Raw genomic sequence first — 13,462 nt, 5'->3', positions numbered from 1 at the left:
ACAATTTAAAAACCCCATACAATTATTTTACAAATACATTAAAAAAAAAAAGAGCCTAAGAAATCACTGTTGATCAGTGGTTGCATTCAATTTCAAGCCAAGTTTAGTTTCTGAATATTTTTAAACTGATTTGCATAGCATCATTCCGTAAGGCCTCAACTCAGCAAAGCTTGTAAGTACATGCTTTATTTGAAGCCCTTGCATATGCCACCAAATTCAATGGGATCATACATGTCATTAAGTGTTTTTCTGGGTTGAGACCTAATTCTTTGAATTTACAGGAATTTCCAGGTGCTTATTTAGGTCATAAGAGATCTGAAATATTTTATTGTAATAGTTCTTCAGGAAAAGAAAAACCTAATGCAAAACTTTGCTTTCACTAATCATCAGGAAAGGTGTGTCCCACTATTACATGAAATTGCAACTACATATTAGAAGCCATTCTAGGGCAAAAGAGAGCCATATATTGTAATAGTCACTTTGCTGAGAAGGTAGATTGCATTGAATTGGATCATTTATGTGTTGTCAAAATTTACTACATGGTTCAGAATTAAAATTCACCATAACTTAACATTTGTTGGATCTTAAAGGTGGCCTGCACATTATATACAAATAACTTGCTATATGAACTTCCTGAAGAATTTATTTTTATACTGTAATTTAGTGTCTGTCCTGGTTTCGGTTGGGAGAGCAATTGCATTGTGCATCACTTATTTTGTATATTCTTTTATCATTATTATTATTATTATTACTACTACTACTAATACTATTTTCCCTTCCTTTTCTGTCCTATTAAAGTGTCTTTATCTCAACCCATGAATTTACTTTTTTTTCCCCGATTCTCTCCCCCATCCCACTGAGTTGGGGGGGAGGAGGTGAGCGAACAGCTGTGTGGTGTTTAGCTGCCTGCCGGGTTAAACTGCAACAGTGTCAAAGACTAGAGACAACAGGAGTATATTTGAATTGTTTTATGAGCACAGTGTAATCACTGTAGGGTCTACTTGCTTATTTTCCCTTTCACTGAATAATATTTAGTTTCTTTTCTAAATCTTCTCTGCCTTTACAAGAGAGGTAACACTTATTAATGTCACTCCTGGGGCAAACTATTGTAATTTAAGTTCCAACCCCTAATCTGTATTCTGCGAGTTAAGGTGTTTTACCCATGGCATCTATTTGTCTATTCAAAAATGCTTATACATGTACATGTCTGAATTTTGCGCATATAAACATTTAGATATTTGAGTAATTCTGCAATATAGCACATGCATTATGCACCTGTGGTGGGTTATGGGGGAGTGTGTTACTTGTGCAGGAGACATCCACTTTTCACGTAAGAACTCATCACGTCACTGCCAGAACAGTTATCCTTCATGGCAAACACCTCTTGGCCTTTCGGAGCAGAATGTTCTCCAGGCAAACAAGTTGTCAGACATGTGCCGTACCCACAACTTAATAATAAAATGGGTAGAAGGAACCGGTGATTTCAGCACTGAGTTGTCATGGCAAGAACCTGTACTATCCAAAAGGTAGAACTGCGGTCATCTAAGTATCTCCATCTTACCAGGCAGACCTGAAGGAAGTAGTAGAAGCAGCAGGACTTAGTACCTCGTGTATAATCTCCCTTAGCGAGACCACAGAGAGCAAGCGAGCCACTACCTCCAGTGGCCCTTGCTGAAGAGTCAGCACATCTACAGTGCTCTTAGGTGAGATAAATACCGGTTTTCAAAACTGATGGAGCCATGATGGGCACCAAACCACACCTTTTCCTTAAAGTTGGTTACAACAGTATGTGCTGTACTGTGGCATAACTTGGCCATCTCCATACGTACATAATTTGTGCAGCTGCAGGCATGCAAACCAGTGAACAAACTACTGATTACATGTGTGTGCAAGTGGTCACTACGTAGTAGGCACTTGCTTAGGCATGGTCAGCAGCATGGCTCTGGAAATCGCAGGCAGCTTGTATGTTTTGTATGACACTGTTGATGTGGACAGATTGGTTTACCAGCTCTTTTTCCTCCCAGTCCTTAAGTTCATCAAAGCAGAAATCATTATGAGGCCAAAACTGTATAGATGTAGATCATTTCAAGATACTTCTGCTGTCTGCTACTGCAAAACTGCTGTTAGTTAGCTAGCTCACGAGGATTTTCTCAGTCTCCATACGGCTTCAAGAACCTGCCTTCTTGTCTTGCAGATGGGAACTTGTTCCCTAGAGGAGTATGTTTGCTAGATTCTCAATGAATCTTGCATCTTTTGGTCCTATTTATGGAGGTTTTTCATTGTGATGGAAGATCTGGGGCATAGATAAAAGCCGGTGCTTGAACCGTTAAAAATGAGAGTAATTCTCAAAGATTGTAAAGGAGGTATCACCTTTACCAAAATCTTCCCTGATTCAATAACAAGTGTTTACAATGTGTTACCAGTTCTATGAATTCAAAAGCTATTATAATGAGAAATCATGTAGTGTACGATGCAGTCATCTTTGTCGTACATGGACTAATACCTTCCTCCTCCAAAAACTGTATTTCTTTTAAGGCACATCAAACATCTTGTCTGAATACTTCCTTCTCTTGTAGCATCCAAATTATAGCCAAGCAGGTTTTTGCACCCGCTTTTGTTAATGCCTATCTAAATACAGCAAGAGTAACGATAGTTATCAAGCTTGTTTGCTTAAATTTGTATAATTGTCTTTGGTTTATAATATCTCTGATATGCCTGTGGTGTTGACAGACCAATTTCAGAGGTAAGCTGAAACACTTCTTTGCTAACTGGGCTGCTAGGAACCGCAGCAGCAAATGCAGTCTACCTGTTCTGTTCCTCTCTCTCAGGGGGAAACAGCACGTCCCCACTACCCCCCCTACCCCAACCCCCCCCAGGCAACTTGGTCCAAGGGTTTGGAGAATTTACGCAGAAGTTCAGCAAAATTTCACTGTCGCGCATGGGCATATAGTACCAGCTCCACCCAGCACACTGTTTTCTGTGGGACTACCCAGTGTGGTCAAGGGACACGAGTGCATCGCTGGCAGGCAAATGATCTGTTGAAGCCGCCAACACTGAGTTTGACATAACATCACAAACAATGTTCCCTGACATAAAAAGTTGTGTTAAATCAATTGCCACAAAATGGTCCTGTTTATGAAGAACAGCCACGCTATTTTATTAGGTATTTTTTATAGCAAGCTTTCAAACAGATGAACTTGCATCATATCAGAAGCTTAAGAATGAAACTTATTTGTCTTTAAAATACTGTATTTTTCAGTGTTAGGCAAAATAAGAGTATTGGAATCTTCTTCGAAAAGCTTGTTTCCAGCAAATTATAGTGATGTCTCAAATAAAAGTTTAGACACATGGAAAATGTTGCAGGTGACTAGCAGAAGAAATCTCTACACTTACTTTGCATTGGTATGTCTTTGTAATAAATGTAGTTGAAAAAACTCCCTGTTGACGTTTTGAAAAACTGACTAATAATGCACACAAAATCTCCAGTGTCACTCTTCATGAAAAAGTCTCTTTTTTTCTTCTCCCCTTTGATTTTCCTTTTTTGGGTACCACCTGTCTTTTTCCATCAAGTGGGAAGACAGAATAAAAAAAGCAAAACCCAGAATGAAAGCCCAAGCCAATGAAACCAGTTACTTCTGCATCTAAACAAAGTGCTATTTGCAACAGTCAGTGGCTGGTTCTAACTTAGATAATCCAAAGTAGGTCACCTTTATGAGTCTTCCAGACTGTCCAACTTAGTAACTCAGAAGGATAATAATACAATTTTTAGTTAATGAGACAACATCAGAAAAAAGAACTGCAGGAAGCTGTTAACTGCAATATCGCCTTACTGAAGACAGAATGCCACATGGCAAGAACAGATGGGTAATCCTTCCGTGATTATCCTCAACCACTGGCTGAAAGACAAAACTGTCACAACGCTGAGGGCTGTATATAAAGTACATATACATGACATTTCCCCTCATTGGTAGTAAAAGGTTATATATGCTAAGAGATTATAAAGAAAAAGGGACACTTTAATGTGATGGCGAAGGGAATAATTCTTCCATTTTCCTTCACTTCCTGAAGTGGAGCATATGCCAAGGTCCTGAATTAAATTTATCTCTCAGAAGAAAAATAATATATATTCCACATATGTATTACATATTTTATATAAACTGAACATAGAAAAGTACCTGTTTTTATTGTCTTTGACTATATTGACCCAGAAGTGAAAAATAAGTATTATTTATGTTGCTAATTTATAGATCTTGTTACCAGAATGAAACGTTGGTGTTAAAAATTTGGCTTTTGCATATACATTGACACCAGAGTTTGCGTTTGCAAACTATTAAGTGGCAAAATGGAACAAGAGTGGGTCAAGAATGGCTTGCTGGAATCTCAAGTTTTACAAACCCACCAGAACTAAAGGTGTTTCTTGCACACAATGGTCACATCTCCATTGACTTCAGTTCTGCCAATGCATGCTAAGAGAGAACCTGGCTTTTGCAACTCACTTAGAGAGCAGCTAGATGTAAAATGAGTACATAGCAAGGAATCTTGGGGGTTTGTTTGTTTATGAAAAGAAGAGATGGAATAGTGAATATTCGTGGTACAGTATACCTGAGTGCTGAAGACTATACATGTAAACCATACAATGACTGAATTGGAGAACATAGGCTAAGTTAATGACGGTGCTGTGGTTCCAGAAAAATCAAGATACGTTTCCCCGACCTTTAAAGTATAGCAAGACACCAGTGTTTAAAAACAAAAAGCAATGACTTGGGAACTTGTTGCAGGGCAGACACTAAACTGTACTGTGAGATGGTGAAATTTTTATCAGCCTCTCAAAGAGTAATTCCCTACCCTGTTTTGCTCTTTCAGATTTGACGTGTAGACCAGTAAGACTGTCAGCCTCCCGGGGAAAAGGTATATGTCCTCCATATGCACAACGCTTCACTAAAATGATTAGGGGTGGTATGTTGTTCCTGCTAGTTATTGAAGGAAAAGGAAAAAAAGAATTTGCCACTTCAGGGGAGAAGCCCAAACCTCAGGAAGATACCTCTACTGCTACTGCAGATTACTCATAAAACACTGCTCTATTTTCAGTCTTTTCTATTCCTCAGGCGCATTCCTTAGGTATTATGATTTTTTTAAATTATAGGAATATATACAAATTTTCTAATTGTTCTGCATTCTTCACAGATTTTAAGATTGAGTATATTAGAGATACCTATCCTTAGACAAATCAGTTCATTCCCAGATACGCCTTTTTCCCCTTCACCCTGATAACATATATCTGAAATCTAAATTTTGATGTGATAGGGACATGACTGTTTTTAAGAAAAATGCAAATCTTCACTCTGAAATAACTTAGTCTTTCACCGATTACAGAATGTGCTTCTAAACCGCCTATGAGTCAGCCTGTGAGTTGGAGTTCAGATAAGCCTGTAGTGTTTGTTCACCAGATGGACTGTAAGCTCTTCAAAGTAGAGGAAAGGGTATTGCTTATTAACATTACTCTAAACTTCATTTATTTCTTTGTAGAAAGTCTGGTTACTTGGTTCAATTTTAGACTATGTCTACACTGTAAGGAGGTGAAAATGTATTTTTATAACAGGATAGGTAAATCTAGCAAAGTAGATCAGAGTAAAAATTTTACTGGAACGGAATATGGTTCTTTCTTTACATCATTCTAAGTAGCCAAGATTGATACCCACCTCCTTTCAAACACACCCAGGCTGAACTTACATACCTATGTGGAGGTAAAAAATATTTAAGCCAATTATCTGTTAGGATTTTAGAGCAAATTAGCCAAGTCACATTAGCTTGCTTAAAAACCATCTCTTTGACAGTTAAGTGCAACCATCAGAATACTTATCTATTAAGAATCAAATCTGGTTTTTCTCTTACATACTTTGTGCTAGGTACTAACAGGCTCATGTAACATGGGCAACATCAGGAATTTTCAGAGTGGTAACTCTCTCAAATGTCCTCCGTGTAGCCAGATTAAATATTTTCTGATGCAACATAGCTCACTTGAGCTGCCATTATTCATGAATGTGATAATAAGAAAAGTCCATTTTATGGTTTTAACTCTTATGTAATTTCTGATTTTAGTTTGTTCTTAGAGTTTGTACAGTTCAGTTTTTAATTATTTTTTTTTCCATCTTCAAATTCTCAAGAATCACAGCCTGCCCTTTTTACTTCTCAGTTTGAATCAGCACAAGAAAAAATAGTTAAATTATCCTCCTTCTTACTTCTATTTGGCTGTTTTCTTTAGCAACAGAAAAAGGATGTTTTGAGCGGTTAGTGGTCATTGGTCATAGCACGGTTTTAAAAATGAATGCCATACCTACTGCACTCTCCTTTCCAGATTTAACATAATCTCTATAAATACGGGGAAAGGAGGATGCTGTCAGAGAGGAAGCCTGCTCCTCTCCCTGCTCCGCTTTTTCACTCAGTGCAGAAGTGTCTCATGCTGAGACTCCCACCCATAGACAGGGCTGACTTCACACTGAAGACTCAGATCTTTATGGCCTATAAATTATTTTGGTTTGGATACAAATCTTCTCTCCAGATGTGCTTTCAGTAGGACACACGTGAGACTGAGCATGCACTGCTGTTCCTCACTGCCTTATCAGTCACCATAATTATATACAGAGATTAGGAAAATCCACAGACATTTTCTGATATAAAAATTGCCCCTGAAAATCTGGAGGACATTTTCCAATAGGTCATAAAAATTGTGAGGAACATGGATCACAATTTGGTCCTAATTACTGCTGTGCTCCTTTTATAGAGAGCAGTGTTGCCCTGTGCTAAAACATTGCCTGGCTTGAATGTTGCTTTTAGGGCTTTTAGCCATTTTAGGGCATCAGTTTGAATGTGTCTCCCATTTCACAATGAGGTACGCAGGATCAGAATCCGGCCCTGAGGTCTGTGGCTCTTCAGAGCTCTTGGTGATTTGGCCTGTTCAAAGTCTGGTTTTATTGACTCCTTGAGCACCTCCTGCTCTCTAAAAGCCCAAGGGAAGGCTGCATGGGGCAACCACGTGCTAAGACCATGACTTCCTTTTGAAAAGGAAGGCACTTAATCCCAAGTGGAAGACACTTTTATCTAGTATTTGTCAGCAGATTTGCTTGAGTGCTGTACGGACTCTGTCAGAATATTCAAGAACACTTTGAATCTTTTTAGTTTTTTTGTTCGAACAGCTCACTTCACTGTACCGTGTGACCAGCAGATCTGATGCATGTGCAACTGGTGCGGAAGCCTGTCACTGTCAAAATTTGTTATCACGGGCTCTCTGCCCATAAAGAGCGGTTCGCCATCACCATAGATGGCAAAATGGAGGCTGTCCCATTGCATGAACTGAAGGTCAGCCAGACGATGCTCAGCCTTCACACAGAAAGAAGCCTTTCCGTGCTGACTTTCCTGGAAGTTACTAATGATGTATTTTGACCTCTCTGTTTAGAGACAACTTGAAGTCAGCGATGATACTCTGACTGTGACCCTGTTTGAAACTGCATGTGTGCATTTGGGCCTGATTCAGATCTCACTACTCTGTACATGAGGAGTAACTGCATTGAGTCGATGGTTTTACACCAGGATAGAGTTGCTATGAAGTGAGTATCCAACAGCGTCAGCGGACAGTACAGGACCAAAGAGCCCAGGAACCGCCATGTATGGAACAACACCTTGCTTCTTTTTCTCGAGGATACAATTTCCCACTGGAGACTCAAAATTCATGTGTTAGGAACAACAGATTATTTATTCCTAAACCTCATTCTTCCATCAGATCACGAGATTATTATTAAAAATTAATTGAATATTAGAAAGCCTATTTGTCCAGTCACGCACACCTCTGTAAAGCTAAATACTTGTACAATGCTTCTTACCACTAACCTGCTGCGTACTTCATCTGCTTCTGTAACACTGCAACAAAAGATACATCCTGTGAAATTTTACTTGTAGCCTCACTGGATCATGAGAAATATTCCCTTAATAAAGGATGTCTCTGAATCTTACTAATTGTTTCATTGTTCTTCAGATCAGAAACTAAAGCACTTCCAATGCAAACAAAATCTTGCTGGTCTGTGCAAATCCTACTTGGCTGTCATTTAGAAAAAGCAACTGTCCTTATCAGAAGATATTATTTTTCACCTTTGGATTTGGTTTGTAAAGTAGAATTAGGCTTACAAAAAGAGGCACTGTGCGGGCAGATTAAAAAAACTCCCTACTTCACTACTATTGTCAGATAATGAGATCTTTCAGATTAGAAAGCCAATACCAGTATGGGAGTATGTACACTTTTTTAGATGCTGGGCATTTAATTACAGTCACCTCGCGCCTATGCCTGGTACTCGCAAACCTCGCAGGGCTGTGGAGGTATTGCACCTTGCTCTTGTTCTCACTCCGCTGAGGCCAAGTGCTGCCAGCGACCCTTTTGATTAAAAAAAAAAAATCTCAGTCTTGGGGGACTTGGACTGTTTTTGCCTGTGAAATGATTTTCACACATTTGTGCCAGCGTTGTACAGGGGGATGGCTGTTTGTCAGATGGGGGGAAACAACAGTGTCCTTAAAGGTGTACCTATGCTGCAAGCGGTCAAACCACTTGACCATTGGCAGGGCACGCACAGACTGAAGGCCACGCAGACTGAACGTCGCGCTCGGGTCTACTTTGAGCAGAGTAACAGCCTTTCCAAAGTAAAGACGGGTCAATAGCTACATGGCAGGGAAATTAATGAGTATACGCGGAGTTCTTGATAAGCTGTGGAAGTTCGACGATTTATCGACAATTTTTCTTTCATTAAGGAGCGCAAGCCGCGCCGCCTTTTTGCTGCGGCCGTTTTTAATGCGACCAGCTGAAACGAAAAAGCCCCGTCTGAAACGGCCGCAGGTCAGTTCGGCGCGAATTGGCTCCAAGTCGGTTAAAAAAAAAATAAAGTAATAGTAACAGTGGGAGAGGGCCGAATGCCAGCCTTCACAGGGGAATCGTCCGCCGGCCGGGAGCGGGGCGGCACCTGGCCTGTGGCTTTCCCGCCCGCCAGGTGCCGCCTCCCGCCTCGCGCCCGTCGCCTCGCGCCCGGTTCCCGCCCGCCGGCGCGCGGCAGCTTTCCCTCAGAAGATGGCAGTCGCCGCCCGCCCCGGCGCCGGCCGCCCCCTCCCCAATCCCGCCTTCCCGCCCGCCGTGAGGCGCGGAGCCGCCCCGCCCCGGCCCCTTCCCCTCACGCAGGGCCAGGGCTCGCCCGCCCGCCTGCCGGCGGCAGCCCCCGCTGCCGCTCCTCCTCCGTCTCCAGCCCACCCTCCTCCTCCTTCCTCTTCCTCCGCCAACCCCACCCCTCGCCCTGGGCTGGCCCGGCCGCGGGCTGCCGCGCCGCCAGGGCTCCCCGCCGGCTTCCCCCATCCCCACGCGCCGCGCACACCTCCTCCGCCCGCCCGCCCTCCCTCCTTCCCCACCTCCGCCCTCCTCCTGCTGACGTCTGGCTCTGCCCGGCTGAAAACTCCGTGCCGCGGCGGATGCGGCGGCTCTCGGGAGCGCGGCAGCAGCGAAGATGGTGGCCGCTCCGTGCGCCCGGCGGCTGGCGCGGCGCTCCCGCTCGGCGCTGGTGGCGGCGCTCACCGTGCTGCTCCTGCAGACCCTCCTCGTCTGGAATTTCACCTCCCTCGACGCCGGCGAGGAGCAGCGCGGCGGCGGCGCCGGCCGCGAGAAGCGAGACCGCGGCGGAGACCAGCGGGTGCACCCGCAGCGCCGCGGACCCGCCGCCCCACACGGCAAGGCGATGGTAGGCGCGGGCGGCGGGAGGGGGAGCGGCCGCGTCCCCGTCTCACGGCGCTTCTCCGCACTTCTGCGGAGGGGGCTGCCCGGGAGGCGCGGGGAAGTTGGGGCGAGCGAGGCGCGGTCGCCCGGGGCTCGCGTCCCCCCGCCCCGCGTGGGCGCCTCCCGCCGCCGCGCAGGTGCCGCGGTGCGGATCCGGTCCCGCCGCGTGGGCTCCCACCCGCGGCCGGGGTCCTGGCTGCCGGCGCCCCCGGCACGGCCAACGGCGGAGGGGCCGTGCGGCGGGAGCGCCCGGGGGCCGCGGCTGCAACGCCAGAAAATGCATCAGTAGGATCCTCTCCCCGGTGCCCCTTCGGCACCGCCTGCCTCCGCAGCGGGCGTTTCGGCATCCCCGAACTTCGCTGGAGAGCCGCCCGCCCGATATGTTCCTAAGGGTTTTTTTTACTGCTACTTCATTTTTTCCACCTGAAAACCACACAGGCGCTGTTCTTTATTGCACAGCTCTATCGGGCCCGGTAGGTGACAGGCAATGAAATCTAATGCAATCATTTTATTAACCACTAAAAACTCAAGGATACTGAAACTGCCCTATCTTTTATCATTTTCTTTGCAAACTCCCTAGTTTTCATTTAAATGATTCAGGCCTGGAACCGCAAGGGATTGCAAAGTTGGCCCTATTGTCAGTTGCGTTTCTGAATTTTCTAATAGGCACGTGAAAAAGCAAATTAACAGTGTTCTTGGTCAGCTAATGCAAACCTCAGAAATACGCGTTCGTGTGTATCGCCGGTACGTAGTAGTCTTCAGCTCAAGAGAAGCTTCCTTTGGTTTTCATTTAATTCTTTTAGCAGTAGGCTTACGTTAAATAAGTGTTGCCTCTGAAAGTGTGCATGCATATTTTTGTTTCTGTATTTCTGTTTACATCTTGAGAGAGAAAGCAAGAGCTTGGGGCTCAGAGATGACTTATCCTCATAAATGACTGTGGGTGTTTTGGCCACAGAAAGGCTGCAGAGAACCGTGCCCCAAGCACACAAGTGCTCTGTCACTAACATTTGGGACAACTTTTCTGAAAGGTAGTTCGTACCCATCCAGTGTGTGCAGATCCTGCTGTGCTTTCTAGATGTGAAAATTATAATTCTTGCTTACTGAGTTCAGTTTTTGTCTCTACACGTAATCTTATCTTGGTACTTCGCTGTGTTCATAAATGTAACTATTCAGGCTCCAGTATTTTTCCTCCAGCACTCTGCCCTCTGCCTCTTTTCCAATATGTCTAGTCTTTTATTCTCTTATTTTTCATTCTTCTCCAGCTTTTTTCCTTCTTGGTCTCTCCAGTGTGGGTTATCGAAGGTTGGCGGGTGCTGATACCCGGGCAGGCAGGGGGCTAGGAGGGGGCAGGCTGCGTCCAGGGCTCCAGCCCTGCTCCCCAGCTCGCCAGGCTTTCTAGGAAATAATCCTCTTCCGTGGGCTCCGGGACAGCATCAGAACGCGTACCGTTAGCAGTTGTCCTACAAATGTCCTGGCACAGCGTTTGGTTTGCATCCAGTGTATTGGAACAAATGCCGAGTTTGGGGCTGAGAGCTAATTGTTTCTGTGCTGGTGACACGTGGACGTAGAATATGATTATTTTGATGTTGGCAGTTATGAATCACGCCTTTGTGCCTACAGATTTGATCAAAGACCTAAAGATGGAGCAGTGGGGTTCCGAATAGAAAACATGTTTTAAAACACATGCTGAGTGCACCTATATTCCCCTCGTTATCTAAATGATCGCACTGGGCTGTCCCACAATGTCTGACACTGGTACTAAAAAAACCCCACAATGCTCAAGACAAGTGACAGCATGCTTGGCAACGTGCTTTGTCAAGAAGTGATTTGGCAATACTTCTTCAAGATGACTTTATGGTACTTGTGGCTTTGCTTAACGTACACACTGGGAAGTGGCCGCCATCCTTAAAATTACTTTGTCAGAATACAAAACCCCACACTTAAGCATCTGTCTATTGATTAAAATGTGTGCTTGGTGGAAAAGCGATAGGGAAATGGATTTGTGCAGATTTCTACCTCAGCAATGTGACAGCTTGCTTAAATTGGTAGGTGAAGTTCCCAGGCACTCCTGACATGCAAATGTTGATTTATCTAACCCTACCTATGTTGCCTGTCTCTGAGGCAGACCCAGTTTTGATTTCAGACTCAATTAGTGAGGAAAATCTCTGTTTAATGGAATTACACGATATAGAATCAGCACGAAAGAAGTTCTTTTATTTTTTTATGTTGCTTTGTTTCCACGTTACAATACAATTTGTGTAATGCCCGAGCGAAGGTGTTATCCTTCTCAATCCAAGTTTCCCATAGTTTGTGTATGTCAGGTTGTTTTGCAACAATTGGAGAAGCTGGCTGGTGTGAATACAGTAGTCCCATTATATCCAAATTACTTTGGGTTAAGCGCGTCTGAGAGACCCTGCAAGGATTTTTCAAAGATTTCTCAGTCAAACCAAAAAAGAATATTAATTTTAATGTGACTTTGGTCTGTTAATGGAGTGGTGTGTTTAACACATCTTTGGGGAGTATTTTCTTGAAAGGCTGCTAGATGTTTGTCTGTGATGTAGTACCTGATCGCTTTTTTTCATTCTGAAGGGAGCCTTTAACACATGGATGCCCTGATAACTGCCTTTTCAGGAGCCTTTATACTAAACAAAGTTACACAAACCAGATTTTGGACACTTTGCAGAAGATAGCGCTTCTTAAACCTATGTCTGAAAGTTACCATATGAAGTTCAACTGTTTCTATTTATCTTTTTTTTTTTTCTTTGTCTCTGACCTATGTACAAGACTAAAATGGTGGTATGTATTTTACTTTACTGAGCGGGACATAAGTAGTGTGAGAATTTGGTAATTTGTGTCTGTGGGGAAAAACACCACAGTCCTTTGAACCAGGTGTTTAAGAGGTATTTAGACTTTTATTAAATGCTGTCAGATACGTGTAATAAGCAATTTCATTTGGAAAATGAAGTAACATCGTACCGTAGTAAAAAATCTTGCCACTGTACCTATGCATAATTGAATATGAATTGCTAACTTGGCAGGAAGAAACAATTTTGAATTGAGCTATTTTGCAACTGAAAACACTTACTGTGCTGGATCCCCTGGCCAGCTACATCTGGAGCTTTCATTACTCATAAGCAGTTTCCTGCAGTTGTTCCACATTTAATTAAACCAGGTTATAGATATCTTTAAAGAAGTATGAATTGTATCAGTAGTAGTGACTTCAGTGGGTGTTTGCAACCATGTACAATTTTTGCAGTTGTTCAGCACCCTTTGCGCAAGCTTTATTCATTCAGCAAAAATCAAGCATCGAAAGCAAGCAAGAATTAAGCTACTTTCTGAGAACGGGTTGATTTTTATGTAAGGGTCTTTATCTTTGAAAAGTATGCGACAGCTTTTTGCGAAAATACCATAAACATGCTGCTTAGTCTCAGGCTTTTTTTAATGCAGCCTGCTAGCGATGGTGGAAGGGGCTTGTTGGTTGTGTGTTGGGAGCCCAAAGGGAAGAAAGAATGCAAATCCCTGCTTCAGGGCTGCTGGTGATGAGAGGGATGTGACAGCAGAGCATCTGCCATGGTCTTAGCTCACGCCCAGCGTTGCACTGAGAGGCAGTTGTGTGTCGCAGTGATGTGCTCACATTACCCAGCTGTGACCTCTGCCTTGGAA

General features: G+C 43.5%; 1 protein-coding gene and 1 long non-coding RNA gene across 3 annotated transcripts in view; both read left to right on the top strand.

Moving 5' to 3' along the window:
• Positions 1–8,006, top strand: part of LOC143166765 (uncharacterized) — a 140,543-nt gene extending 132,537 nt beyond the window's left edge. The window contains exons 3-4 of the long non-coding RNA XR_012996446.1: positions 4,864–4,908; positions 7,454–8,006. This is a non-coding gene — a long non-coding RNA (uncharacterized LOC143166765). The remainder of the gene's footprint in view (positions 1–4,863; positions 4,909–7,453) is intronic.
• A 1,527-nt stretch (positions 8,007–9,533) lies between these two features.
• The window catches only part of XYLT1 (xylosyltransferase 1), a 202,251-nt gene continuing 198,322 nt past the window's right edge, over positions 9,534–13,462 (top strand). For both annotated transcript variants that reach the window (XM_076351493.1, XM_076351492.1), the window contains exon 1: positions 9,534–9,764. In XM_076351493.1, the coding sequence (XP_076207608.1) occupies positions 9,534–9,764 (231 nt within the window). The remainder of the gene's footprint in view (positions 9,765–13,462) is intronic.

This window comes from Aptenodytes patagonicus, chromosome 13 (genome assembly GCF_965638725.1).
Source record: "Aptenodytes patagonicus chromosome 13, bAptPat1.pri.cur, whole genome shotgun sequence".
NCBI classification, from domain to species: Eukaryota; Metazoa; Chordata; class Aves; order Sphenisciformes; family Spheniscidae; genus Aptenodytes; species Aptenodytes patagonicus.
Note: the sequence above shows the minus strand (reverse complement) of the source record. Positions and strands in the feature narration are given on the sequence as shown.